This window comes from Suricata suricatta, chromosome 11 (assembly GCF_006229205.1).
Source record: "Suricata suricatta isolate VVHF042 chromosome 11, meerkat_22Aug2017_6uvM2_HiC, whole genome shotgun sequence".
NCBI lineage: Eukaryota > Metazoa > Chordata > Mammalia > Carnivora > Herpestidae > Suricata > Suricata suricatta.
The window spans coordinates 4,034,769-4,048,615 of record NC_043710.1 but is presented as its reverse complement, the minus strand read 5'-3'; the positions used below and the strand labels follow the sequence as shown (position 1 = coordinate 4,048,615).

General features: G+C 55.9%; 1 protein-coding gene across 14 annotated transcripts in view; it reads left to right on the top strand.

Annotated features, from left to right (window-relative positions):
• PPP6R3 (protein phosphatase 6 regulatory subunit 3) overlaps nucleotides 1–13,847 on the top strand; it is a 119,067-nt gene that overhangs the window by 80,069 nt on the left and 25,151 nt on the right. For all 14 annotated transcript variants that reach the window (XM_029956318.1, XM_029956321.1, XM_029956320.1 and 11 more), the window contains 5 exons: nucleotides 1,195–1,347; nucleotides 3,739–3,888; nucleotides 5,009–5,073; nucleotides 7,167–7,282; nucleotides 9,146–9,231. In XM_029956318.1, the coding sequence (XP_029812178.1) occupies nucleotides 1,195–1,347; nucleotides 3,739–3,888; nucleotides 5,009–5,073; nucleotides 7,167–7,282; nucleotides 9,146–9,231 (570 nt within the window). The remainder of the gene's footprint in view (nucleotides 1–1,194; nucleotides 1,348–3,738; nucleotides 3,889–5,008; nucleotides 5,074–7,166; nucleotides 7,283–9,145; nucleotides 9,232–13,847) is intronic.

The window sequence follows — 13,847 nt, the reverse complement described above, 5'->3', positions numbered from 1 at the left end:
GTGCCAGGTCCTGGGACCCTAAGGTGCTAGTTACTCCCTTCTACGTTCGGTGCTTGCTGTGTGTTTCAGCGTCCTGTGGCGGGAACACGATGACTCACGTCCATGATGTGGGGCGTCTGGTTCCGCTTCCAGACGGTCTCCTCAGACGGCTGACGCCACCAGCTAGCAGGCAGGGGCCCTGCCCGTGTCGTGCTGTCTTACTGTCGGGCCAGCGCCGCTGCGGGTGCTTGCCCGTCACGGTCAGCAGCGTCCTTCGTGCTACCGTGGGGAAGACGCAGGAGAGTCAGGCAAGAAGAAGAAAGGATCGGTGGTGTAGGTGAAGCGGAGAGGCTATCAGAGAATATCCCAGGTGGGAGAAGGAGCTGGGAGGGAGCGGGGACGTGTGAGGAAGTGGCCCGCCCGCCCGGCTCCTCTCTGCGCGGACAGGAAGGCAGCGTGTCGTGTGGACCCTCACACTCTGCTTCCTGGTTCGGAAGCAAGGCGGTCCCTCGTTTGGCCTTCCGATCTTCCACTGCTAGGGGTCTGGGAGGTCAGTTCGTACGGTTTTATTAGAGGATGCGGGGTGCCTAGGTCCCTGAAGTGTTTTAACATGCCCGTTACTTAGAGCTGCCTCACCTGGGGGCGCGTGAGGCGGGGAAAGGGCGGCCTCACTGCCCGATGAGCATTTGCCACTCTTGGCCTTGGGGCTCGTGAAAGTCCGGAGCGTCGTGTGTCTGTCTCTTGTGATTCAAAGTGTAGGGACCTTTCATGACCAGGTACAGGTTCAAAGTTGGTCCTGTTTAAGGTTGTGACCCAGAGACCGCTTTGGCGTCTGCATTGTTCTCAGAGTTTGCGGAGGTTGGGACTGCGTTCCAGAACCACTTGGAACGTGTCTTAGTTTCAGGATTTCCGGCCAGGTTGGAGTGTCGCGCTTTTCTCCCCATGAGCGTGCGTGGCTGTCTGCGGTCTTCCTGCGGCGCTGTGGCTGGCGGGAGCCAGGGGAGACTCGGTTTCTTACAGCGTGACTTGATTCCCCCCGGTTACTTCTTCACATCTTCGAGGTCTCAAAAGCAGCTTTGGATTCCCAGCACATGGAGAGCTCAGGCCCCGGTGTTCCCAGGGGGAGTTTCGAGATGTTACGTATTAGCACCCACCCCTCCCCCCTTTTGCTTGTTTCCTGAACTGGATTTCATTGGAAAGCTTCTTCTCCCTCAGAAAAGCGTGATGAAGACCACGTGGGGTGTGCTGGACCCTCCTGTGGGGAATACCCGATTGAATGTGATTCGGTTGATATCCAGCCTCCTTCAGACAAATACCAGCAGCATCAACGGGGACCTTATGGAGCTGAACAGCATTGGGGTCATATTGGTAAGATTCCCCCCCGAAGATCATTGAATTTGCCCTTGATGTTTTGTTTGTAGATCTACAACTCGCACAAGTGGAAAACCTCACGGATTTACAGTCTGTGTCATGATTTCTCTTGTTCTGCGCACATATGGTCTTTTATATAGCTTTTGCCTTGAGTTTATCGTCAATTTTGAATGCTTTTCATTTTCGGTCTTCATGGTTGCTGCGTGTGAAGGTGCTCAGCGGGTTTCGAAGACGAGCAGGACCTGCTCCCCTCCGGGTCTCAGTCTGACGCCGGCGGCGGAGGCCTCCTCTCCCTCGGGGGTCCTGTTCGCAGGAGTGACCGCTGGGCACGGCCCCGAGGTCTGCTCACAGCCCAGGGACACGTGCTGTCTTCTCTCGGCCGAGCTAGATCTGTAGAACGGGGTCTGTGCGGGGTCTTTTGGGTTGAGTCCAGATTCTGCCTTGACACAACTGTTAATTCGTCTGTCGTCGGTGGGTGGGGAAAGGGAGAGCCCAGGGATTATCTGGACCCTCAAGTTGCCCACCCAGCTCCCCCGTTTGTGCTTAGAATCCACCTGCCCGGCTCTGACCCCCATGCCTGCTTTGTCCGTCCTGACCCCGCCAAGCGCAGAAGGCGGGGAGCTGACGCCTAGTGGGTTTCCTGAGCCATCCGGCTCCTCGGGGAAGTGTGGGCTCTTGGCACGCCGCACAGAAGGCGGTCCTGTGCACTCCTCCATGTCTCGTGGGTGCGAATGCCCGCGTGAGAGGGACAGTCTGGTTTTCAGATCGTGCCCAGAGAGGGGACGCGTTCTTTTTTTTTTTTATGTTATTTAATAGTTTATTGTCAAATTGGTTTCCATATAACACCCAGTGCTTCTCCCCACAAGTGCCCCCCACCGTGACCATCGCCCCCTTCCTCCCTCCCCCTCCCCCTTCAGTCCACGGTTCGTTTTCAGTATTCAAGAGTCTCTCGTGATTTGTGTCCCTCTCTCTCTCTCCAACTCTCATTCCCTCTTCCCCTCCCCATGGTCCTCTGTTAGGTTTCTCCTGTTAGACCCCTGAGTGCAAACATATGGTATCTGTCCTTCTCTGCCTGACTTATTTCGCTCAGCACGACACCCTCGAGGTCCATCCACTTTGCTACAAACGGCCAGATGTCATTCTTCCTCATTGCCATGTAGCACTCCATCGTGTATATATACCACATCTTCTTGACCCGGCAATAGCACTGCTAGGGATTTACCCAAGGGATACAGGAGTGCTGATGCACAGGGGCACATGGACCCCAGTGTTCTTAGCGGCACTGTCAACAATAGCCAAGTCACGGAGAGGGGACACATTCTATGGCCAGTAAGTGGTGGAACCAGGATTTGAATTCACATCCAGGTTCGGATCAGCCACTCCATTACGCCACCTGGTGTCACAGAGATATTTTTGTTTATGTTTCCGTTTTGGGTTAAGGGACGGCAGTGTAGGGATAGAGAGCAGGAACGCGTTGGAGCAAGATGACGCATTCCAGCATTACTGTCTCTTGGGTGAAGTAGTAGCCATGACCGTCTGGGGGCAGTTTGCCCTGCCTTCTGGTGGGTGTGCAAAATGGCACCAACAGAACTTTCTACTCCGGTCCCTGAAGTCGTGCGTTACTAGCCTCTGATGTTACCAGTAGTCCTGAGTCATCAATCATTATTTGATTTTGATTTTAGGTAACCAGACTCAAAGAATGTCCTGTATATATACACACACGTGATGTGTTTTGTGTTTTGAGGAACCGTCTTTCCTTTTTGTGACACTGTCAGCTCTTTGGGCACTCTGAGAACCCCGTGTACTTCCTGGGGGTCCACAGGTCACTCACTGCTCCCCAGACCTCTCTCGTTTCACTCCAGTCACCAATAGTTCTGTGAGTTTCAAGTGCCCAGGTGGTTACTCTGGGTTAAGGTGTGAGCACCCTGCGGCTGGGGACCGTCTCCTTGTCCCCACTCCCGTGCGGCATCTAGCCCTGTGCCCTGCACAGAAGCCGTCTGTCAAGGTTTATTGAATCAAAATAAAATTCTAGAAAATTTCCTTGAAGATTATTGAACGCTTTCTGAACATAATGCCTCTCTGTTCGTTGCCTTGAAGATGTAAAAAGATTTTCTCTTTCTGAAATGTACGGTTGTCTCCCTGTGTGCGTTACTGTTTTCCACTCGATCCACGCACGTGCTGCATGGCGAACGCGGAGGTGTCACGCTGTGCGGCCTGCGCAGCGGCATTTCCAGCCCCTTGAATGTAAACTTGTTTTCCTTTTAAGGAGTCCTGTTGGACCAAGGGCGTCCTTGTCGCTTTATGAAATCCCTCGTGGGCACGTGTCGTAGAGGAGTGGCTTTAACCGCTGAGGCAGCTGAGTAAGCGAGCGTTTTTTCTTGTTTGTAGGACATGTTCTTTAGATACACGTGGAACAACTTTCTACACACACAAGTGGAGATCTGCATCGCACTGATTCTCGCAAGTCCTCTTGAAAACACAGAAAACGGCACCATCACCGAGCAGGACGCCGCGGGGGACGGTGTGTTGCTGACACATGTAAGCTGCCCGGGCCTCGTCCGCTGCCCTGATCAGCGCTGCTTCCCTCTGCAGCGGGAGGTGGATCGTCACTTGAAGGGCGGGGGTTCGTTTCAGAGTCCCGGGAGGCAGTGGTTCTGTGAATCAAATCCTGGACCGAAAACCGTGAGATGAACTTGTAAGAAAAGGTCTAAGCGGCCTTACCATTTGGTGCAGACAGTCGAGTGGGAGATTTGGAAATCCTTTGGAGAGTAAAGAACCATAAAAAACTTAAAGTCTGCAGAAAGCATTTGACCAGTTGTTTGGCTTGCCAGCTTTAAATTTTTCTTACGTTTTTTTAAAATTTGTTTTGAGAGAGACTGTGCAAGCAGGGGAGGGGCAGAGAGAGTAGGGAGGGAGAGACTCCCAAGCAGGCTCCATGCTGCCAGCGCAGAGCCCGACTCGGGGCTCGAACTCTCGAACCATGAGGTCATGATCTGAGCCCAAATCAGGAGTCCACTGTCCGAGCCGCCCAGGCGCGCCGCCGCGGCTCAGCGGTGTCAGTGAGTGCGTGACGGCTGGCAGAAGCGGGCCGTGTACGGTGCTGCGCGCAGTGTTTCTCTGGGTGTTTCCTTTTGTTAACTGGGAGGTGATTTTACAAAGTTGGTTCAGATTCCTTCTCCCTCCCAAGTTCTGCGGCGGCACGCATCTCCTCGCTCACACGGGGCAGCTCGCAGACCAGGGAGACGGGAAAGCTGGCATAACCAGGTGGAAGGGAGAGAAGGGAGGGACCGTGACCTTGGGTAGAAGTGCATCGCTCGTCCCGAGGGCGACGGCAGCGTGTGCGGAAGCGCGTGACGCCCGTGCTTCCGAAGTACCGCGGGCGCTGCGGGCCCTGAGCGCCGCCCTCTTGAACGGGCTGGCCGGCTTCCCGGCTAAGAGCCCGGCTTCGCTTTAGGCAGCGACGCTGCCGAGGGTGCGGCCTGGCGTCCCCGTCGTGGTCCGAGGGCCTGGCAGGGCCGCGTTACCACGTCGCAGAGGAGCTAGGCGGGCCCGGCGGGAACAGGTCTGTGCTGCGCTCGAGCAGAGTTCTAGCTCGTTTGACGCTCCGACGCTCTGACGTGATCTGTGTGACGTTAACTGGTGTCTTCTTTTTATTCAGCTTTTTCAAAAATGTCAGTTAATAGAACGAATACTTGATGCCTGGGAAATGAATGAGAAGAAACAGTAAGTAAAATGTTTTCTGGTAGGAATTCTGTCCGATGTGTAGTGTGAAGAGAACACCCCCCTTGCCTCCGAGAGCAGGGAGGGCACCGCATGGGGCGGCCCCCCGCAGTCCTGGGTGGGCGCCCCGGTCACTGAGCCGCAGCCTCGTGTCTCGGGGCCCCCGTCTTCTGCAGCTCTCTGCAGGGGGGGCCCGGGGCTTGGCCGCCTTTGAATCCTCCGGGTCCGTCTGAAGAGCTGTGTCTCTGACGGTGTTACGGAGTGCGGGGAGAGCCGGCACGCCCGCGCCTCCCTGAGCTGCTCTGAGTGCAGCTCCCCTGGGTTCTCCCCGGGGAGAGGAGTCGCTTCCTGACCGAAGGGGGGACGGCGGCTGCCCGAGTGGTTTGTGTTTGGAAATTTCCCACTAGCTGGCGGGCGAGCTTACTGGGAGCGGTAGTGGGCGCGCGTGAGTGGCTTCCCCGTGCGCGCACCCACACGCACACGGTTTTCTCCCTCGGGCCTGGGGGCTCAGACGCCGTCCCCCCGGGGTCTGAGGCGGGTGGCGGGGTGTGCTTGCGAGGCGCTCTCGGCGCACCCTTCTTGCATCTGTTTCCACGTCGGGTGTGTTGAAGTGTAATTCTCGTGGAAGTCCGTCCTGTCTCCGAGTGCACGTCTGGGGGCTCCGACGGCCGCACGCAGCGCTCACGCTGCGGTCAGGGCACAGCGGTCCTGTCGGCCCGTGTGCCTTCACAGTGGACCCGGCGCCGGGAGGTTTCCTGCGCTGGGTCCCCGTTCAGACTCCTCTCGTGGCCCCCGGGAGAGCGAGGAGCTAAAGGGAGGTGTCAGCTTTATTTTGTACGGTTTGGTTTGTCCCAAGTGCCCACCGGCACTGACGGAGCTGCGACCGGACTCTGCGGAAAACCCGCGTGGAGTCTGAGGCTCCTTGCGGCGGGGCCGCTCTGGGCGGCCATGCCCGGCCAGGCCAGCCTCTCTGGTCCTGTGTTTGGCCCCACCTTAGCCCCTTTGTGCCCTCCTCCACCTCCTGGTTCTCTGCCTCCTCCTCACCCGTGCTGAGGCGTCTTATGTGCTCCATTTCCCCTGAGCTCCACCCTCCAGGCTCTTGGCTGTTACTGGCCGCCCCACCTTGGGGGTTCCTGAACATTCTTCTAGTGTTTCCTTGCCCCAGCAGCGGAAAGAACGTCAGGAGCCTTCGAGCAAAACACGGGTGGGGGCATTTGTGCTCCCTCAGGGGCTGCGGGGGCCCGGGCCCTTACTGTGCCGCTGAAAGAGGCTCTTAGCTACTCAGTGGGGGTCAGCTCTGTCCCCTGACTCTTAGCTGTCCCCAGGCCCTTTAAGATCCATAGCTGATCTTCTGTTTTTCAGGGAAGCCTTCCAGCACAGTGTGGCTCTTGTGGCGGTCCCTGAACGGTTCTCCGTTTAAGCTAAAACCTACGTCCCAGCCCTTTCCAAACAGGCAGAGAAGTCACAGCCGGGGGAGAAGTGTGTTGCAGTGCAGGAGCTGGGAAAGGCGGGCCCTGGTTACGAAGGGATGAGCCTCAGTGGGAGAGAGCAGCGGGAGTCGTTTCTGTATCCGGGTTCCAGGTGTGGGTCGGGCCCAAGCCCGGCCGAGCGCCCCTGGTCGCGGCCAGACCCTTAAAATCGGCCACTCTCAGCCTGAGAAAGGCCACTGGAAGACGATTATGTCTGTCAGGGGACACGAGGGAGATTGGATGTCTCTTAGCCAGATGAACCAGCAGGATTGGCACCTTCGGTGCCTGCAGTCGTTTTGAAGTTTGAAAAACAGCCTCACAGAGAGATGCACAGCCATGTCACAGAAATACTAGGTGTCAGTGAATGTTTGGGCTTTTTTTTCCTTAAGGTTACTGAAGGTCAGTGATTGGTTTGTATATTGAACGGACCTTGCTGGGTGTGATCACCATGATATCCTTGAGCAGACGGCGTCTGCCACCCCCGCCCCGGCCTGACCTGGTGACTATCCGTCCCCAGCTTCAGGACATACGTTTTTAGAACGATCACCCCAAGCCGCTGCGCTTGCCAGGCTGTCTCACGACACCCTGCGGTCACGAATCTGAGGATCTGTCCTCTCCCCTTGCCAGGGCCGAGGGAGGCAGGCGGTACGGCTACATGGGGCACCTGACGAGGATAGCCAACTGCGTCGTGCACAGCGCCGACAAGGGCCCCAGCAGCGCGCTGCTGCAGCGGCTGGTCAGAGGTAGGTGGCTTCTGGCCGGGTCGGAGGAGGGGCTGAAGGGTAAATCGAGTGGAAACATGCGTAACGTTTCTAATAGCAGTCTGTGGAGGTTTTGTGTCTTTTAACTTTTTAATGTTTGTTTATTTTTGAGAGAGAGAGCATGAGCGGGGGAGGCGCAGAGAGAGAGGGAGAATCCAAAGCAGGCTCCAGGCTCTGAGCTGACAGACCTGGGCACTTAAGACTAAGGACAGCATGTATCCACAGCCCTGTATCAACCCTTGTTGTTTTTTTTAACATTTATTTTTTGAGAGGCAGAGAGAGAGCATGAGCAGGGGAGGGGCACAGAGAGAGGGAGACACAGAATCTGAAGCAGGCTCCAGGCTCTGAGCTGTCAGCATGGAGCCCGACGTGGGGCTCGAACTCAAAAACGAGATCATGACCTGAGCCAAAGTCGGGCGCTGAACCGACTGAGCCACCAGGCGCCCCTGTGGAGTTTCTCTATATTTTGCGAATTTCCTGGAGATCTGAATGAAGTTGTTGAGACTGTGCGTGAACTGTGTAGTTCTTTGCCGTGGTCTTTCCTGAGTGCTTCAGTCCTGCGAGGACGTGTCAGCAGCTCGGCCGAGGCACCCGCTCACCGCATCGTCCCATTGAGCCTGCCGTCCCTCGCGCCAGCCGCTGGGTCACTTGAGCTGGGATCACGCTTGCTTTGTTTCTTGTAAGGCCCCTGTATAGGCTGTGGATTGAGTTCCTTCAGCCAGGGCGCGACAGCGTTTACCCGCATGGTCGCCATCCCTCTCTTCCTTAGATGAGGCACAGTGGACCCTGAGAGATGCCTTCTGCGCTGGCACCCGGGCCAGGCGGCCGTCCCCTCTCCACGCAGAGCCCAGGCGCTCTGGACTCTGGGGCTCGGGCCAGGGCCGCTCCTTAGGCCGAGTGCAGAAACCTCCAGCCCCTGTGGTTCTGAATTCGTCCCGACTCCACTAGCTGCGCGCTGGAAATGTTCCCAGGCTGCCCTGTTCGTCTCCTCAGACGTCTGTGTGTCTGAGAGGCAGTTCCCTGTCGGACGCGCACTGCAAGAGCTGTCGTAGGCGATGGGGGGACCGTTGGGGCTTTGCTCCCCTGAAATTTTGCTTCCAGAGACCGGAGCAAGCCAGACCGTCCCAGGTTGTGTGCGCACCCAGGAGAGGTGGCCGTGACCGCGTCCTGTAGCTCAGTCTTTGTTTTCCAGGAGCCCCTCAGCGCGCGTGTGTGAGGGGCACACGGGTGTGTTGAAGCCAGAGGTGTCGGAGGACAGCTCCAGTCCGGGCTCCGAGATTAGAGCCCTAGCACCCTTTTCTCGGAAAAAAGTATTTGTGTGCCCTTTTCTTTAAAACTCCTCTGGAAGGTAGAGTCTCACGGTCGCACCTGTGTCCCAAGTTGGCCTGTGGGCATGAGCATTCAAGAAACACGGTGTTTGGGTGCCTTGAGCAGCCGCGCCGGGCTCTGGCAGCCTGTGCTCCCGCACTTCCTGAACTCGAACCCTTGGAGACGCCGGCTTGGCCTCCCGCCGTAAAAGACCCACCGCGCTCTCTGAGGTTTGCTGCGGCACGCTTTCCAGGTTCCGGGTTCACCGGTTTTGAAACTTGTTAAATTCGCGGAGCTGCTCAGCGCCCTTGGCATCAAGCACACACCATTTGGGGGGTGGCTCTGGTTCCTGAAGTTACTGGGGTTCAGGCCACAAGGCCTTAGAACTCTGTTTCTCCAAGAGGCGGGTGCTCATACGATGGGCACATCTGCCCTCGATGAACCGAGCAGGCGGGGCCTCGCTGTGTTTCCTGTTTGACGCATCCGTGTCTGAGGCCACTGGAGTGACCTTGCCTCTGTCTTCCTCTCCCTCTGCAGGTCTTCCAGATACAGTCAGGGAGCGATGGGAGGCATTCTGCGCAAGCTCCTTGGGAGAGACTAACAAGAGGAACACGGTGGATCTAGTAGGTTTTACCGGGTCATGTTTCTGTGACCCCCGCGCTCTCGGCCTTTGCCTCCTTACTCAGAAAGAGATGAAAGATCTTTCGTTTGTCTCGGTAATTTGGGGCCAAGGATAAGTTCATGTTTCTTTACCAGGAAGAGAGGTCAGTGTTCACCACGTTCTTGATAACTTGTCTCGTCAGCTCCTAATTGCTGCGTGGGGTGACTAGAGGGCACCTGTGACCTCTGCGCCCCCTACACCCCCCATTTCCCTCCGTGCCTCGACAGCACCGTAGCTGGCCTGCCGCCTCTGTTGGGTGCGCTGCCTTATGCCTCAGATCACAGGACTCCTTTGGACATCTTAATATTGCTGAGTTGAGTTTTTCCTCTTCCAGGTGGTTCTCACTGTGGGATGGGGGAGAATTTCGTAGATGACTTTGAAACTAACAGATTAGTACCATTAGCCAGGGAATAATGGCATTGATAATATTTTTTAAAATTATATTGGACTTTGGAATGTATTCTTTGCTTTTTTAATGCTTTGAGACTGACGGTAAGTATGCTTTTGGTTTTACAGACAAGGAAAAGCATTTCCTTTCGTAAGCACACACACGCCAGCTGATAATCGAGGTGGTGGCCTCAACTACGCGGAAGTAGAGGTGTTGGGCATTTAATTCTGTGTTTGAAATTCAGCAGTTGCCGCCTGACTTTCTAATGCGCACTAACGCCTTGACCGCTAGGCGGTGTCGGGCGCCGGGCAGCCTCGTCACTTCACAGCCGAGTTCGGAAACAGGAGGGAAACGGAAGGGCTCCGAGCGGGAACAAGTGACAGCTACGGAAAGGGCGCTGGGCCGTCCTGGGTCACACCCCCCACACGGCCATTGCCTTCTACTGGGTAGACTGTCTAACAGATTTGGTTATCTTTTTCCAGACTCCTCACAGATTGGGCGGGTGATGGCTTGTTAAGGCTGGGTATGATGATAGACCAGTAGGAGTTGGAAGATCCTGAAGCTAAGAGATGGCTCTGAGGGGAGCTGCGGGAGGCCATTTAATTAAAATCCGTCTGTGGCCTCAGTGCGACATAGCCCTGCAGAGACACTGACATCCACTCTGACAGCCCTGAGTCGTCATGGAAGAGTTAAGTCATTTCTGATGAATATGCTACCCACGGTGGATCGCTTTCTTCCCCAGATTGGTTAAAGTTCTGGATAATCAGGGTTTTGTTGTAGACTGAAATTCTCTTACACTGTTACGTTGAACCCTTTAACTTAGAAGCTCCACCCCAAGTCATTGTGTCGGTTGCGGGCAACGTGGCCTCCCTTAAGGAACGTTTATCGTATCTCATTTATAAAGGAACACTTAGGAATATTAATTCTGACTTTGTTTGGGAAACTTCTTTAAAAATTTTCCTTCCAAGGGTTGACTTCAAAGGTAGATTTCAAAAATGTCCAGTACAACTGGTTGTTACCAGCGTTTTTAAAAAACTTTCTTTGTATTTGGTAATTCACACAGATTTCTCTTGTGAGCAGTTCTGTATAAAGACAGACCTTATTGCAATTCAGATAATACTCAGCTGCTCTGCATGGTGCTGTCAGTAACCCGGCCTGAGGCTCCGTGTAAGTGTCCTGTGCATCGACGTTAGGGAGTCTGTACGTGCGGTGCAGCGTCCACGCAGGCACACGTGCGGCGCACCATCCACATACGGCCCCGTTGCACGAGACACCTCCAACATCTAGACTTTACACCTGCGTGGAAGGGAAGGTCATCCTGGGCCCGCCCGTCACCAGTAGCAGCTCAATTCTCTTCGGCCAAAAGCAGCGAGGCTTCTAGAGCCCTGTGCTCGTATCCCCGTGTGATTTAGCCCCGCTCTGTCGTTCTCTTGTGTGTGGGGACTTCTGGGCTGATGTCTCAAGACCTCTTCATGTCCTTGACCCTACGGGCGCAGGACTGAAGTACCCCCTCCCTTCCGTTGTGAGTCCTTTCAGTAGGGAATTCTGCTTCGTAGCAGTTCAGGGATACGTAGGTTCCAGGTTTTTAAGGGCGCCTGTGCCCGCTAGGCCCGCAGCCTCTGGGCTCCGTGTCTGTGCCCAGGCTGTGCCCGGCCATGTCCCCGGGGAGGGGGCGGTTAGGTACTGTGTTCCAGGGCACGTTGCTGTAAACCCAGCGTGGTGACGCGGCGGAAACGGCCCGCAGGAAACGTGCCCTCTTCCCCGTGTCGCGTAGCGCGGAGTCTGCGTCGAGGCGTTTCGGGCACGTTCGCTCCTGAAATGGGCGGTTGAGTAATAGACGGCTTATTCCGTCTGCTCCCCAGATCGACAGGTTAGATTAGATGCCTTGTCTTACTGGTTTGATGATGGCTCGGCTGCCTCCCTGGGAGTCCTTTCCCGTGTTTTCACAGGGCTTCAGTCGCCTGCAGTGGACCAGGCGCTGGGGTTGATACATCGTTACGTTGCCCCAGCCGCTTTTTCTTGAATGCTCATGCCCACAGGCCAACTTGGATTCGTTGATCAGTGCACCACACAGTTCCCTGTGCTGCCGGCCGTGGGCCCCAGGGTCCTGCTCACGTCTGTAGGGAAAGCTGTGCCAGCCCCAGGCTCCTACCACTTGGGGGGGGCAGCATTCTGACTACCCTGTGTCCGAGTCTGTGACCTCCTTACACGGACGTGCACACACAGTAGGCTCGCAGATTGCTTATGTGTTCTTGTTGGGAGTTTTGTTGTGAATGAAATTTGGTGTGGTACTTCCAGAGACCTCTCTGTGGGGCTGTTGGTAGAAATTGGTGAAGTCTTGGTAGAGTTAGGGAGCGCAGGAGGTATTTGCACAGACCCTGGAAGGTTGAGTGGGCTTCGTTCTCTGCCTCCTGCCTGCGGGGGCAGGGGCATCGTCTCCGGTGTTTGGTGCGCCTTTGCCGTCACCACTGAGCTCGCGCAGGGAGCTTGTGTGGAAGGAGGTGCACTGGGCGTGTGCGTCGGCCTGGAGGCCCAGCAGCGTGGGGCGGAGCTCTCGTGTCTAGCCCGCGCGGGCATGGGGGTGGGGGGCAGGGGTCCCCGGCAGGGCCCCGCAGTGGCGAGGAGGAAGAGCCTGTGACTTCCACAGGTCCCCGGGCGAGCACTCCAGTCGTGCTTACGATCTTCCTTAGCCCTCAGGAAGCCAGCCAGCCAAGGTGAAGACAACCCTGGCTTTTTCCTCTAATGACAGGTAATGAAACGAAAATGTTACTGTGGAAGAAGGGAACGTCTTACAAGCTTTTTTCCCACCGAAGCATCACGACTGTAAATTTTGAACACGTCTGGCTTGGTCAGAGTGTTCTTATATTCTTGTTACTTTTTTAAAAAATTGACTGTTTTCATTCAGTGACGTATTGGTATTCATTAACATAATAAATGTTTGAGCGGCTGCTCTGTGCCATGCACTGAGGCTGCTGCAGTGAAGTCGACCCGCAGAAATCCCTGCCTCGATGGAGTGGGGTGAGCTCCAGGGCAGGGAGCCAGGAGTTTGCTTGGGGCGGGCGTGCAGACCTCACTGGGAGGCGTGAGGTGGGCGGAGCCCATCGGAAGCTGGCAGCCGGAGGGAGAGAACGAGCCATGAAGTCCAAGGCCGCTCACCACAGGGGCCCTGGTTATAACCTTAGAGCGAGACGAAAAGCCGTTGGGTGTGGCATTTACAAGCGACATGGCTTGATGTAGTTGTAGAAGAGCAGCAGGCAGGGCGGGGAGCCGCCGGCTGCGTTAATCCCGACGACAGGCCTGATGGGAGGCGGCGCTCTCTTGGTTGTGTTTCGGCAGTGGCGTGTGTGTGGAACAGAAGAAACCAGAAAGCCAGGATTCTGGCTCAGGAAAAGGAGGTGACAGGTGGCGTGTGCAAAGGTGAAGATGCCTCGGAGGGGGTGTGCTGGGAGTTTGGGCGCGGGCTCTGGCGCCCGCACCTAGCTGGGTGCTGAGCGAGGCGGACTCCAGGCAGCAGGGCCCCTCCCCGCCGGGGGTGTGCTGCGTCACTCTAGCTTGTTTTTTTCAGTAACGGTTTCAGGCCAGCTGTGACGTGGGTAGAAGCAGAATCACCACATTTTGCGTACATCAACGCAAAGGTGTGCGTGCGTTGTGTTAGTGATAACTTTTTAGAGTTTCCTCTTTGGTGAAAAAATTACTTTAACTTCCCAGAATTGCTTTGAGGTGACAGGTTACGGAGACTGTGGAAAAGTGGCCACAGGGTCTGGCACATACTAGTTGCTCAACAAACACTAATTTCTTTCTCACCTTTTATTAGTGAACAATTCATTTTGTAGCGGAGAGTGACACTGTGAATGAGGAAACCTTGTGTCCTGTTTAAATTTGGACAAGACCTGCTAGGGAGAGCCAAGTCTTTTTTTGTTCTCCCTTGTCCGGTTGACCTAGCTTGCTCTTTGGTTTGTCTTCTGATTCTGGCCCCTGCCACGGGGGCCACGCCCTAAAACATCTTTAATGGGATTCTTGCACTAACTGCTGCCTGAGCAGCCCGGGGCTCCCCCGAACCCACTGCGGTGGAAGGGCCCGAGCGCTCTTGGCCACGGTCCCCCCGTGGCGCCGGCTGCCGTGACCCAGCGGGACCCCGCGCCCCTCCCACACCTGCATTCTGGCCCCATCTGCACACCTTCCCCCCCCCC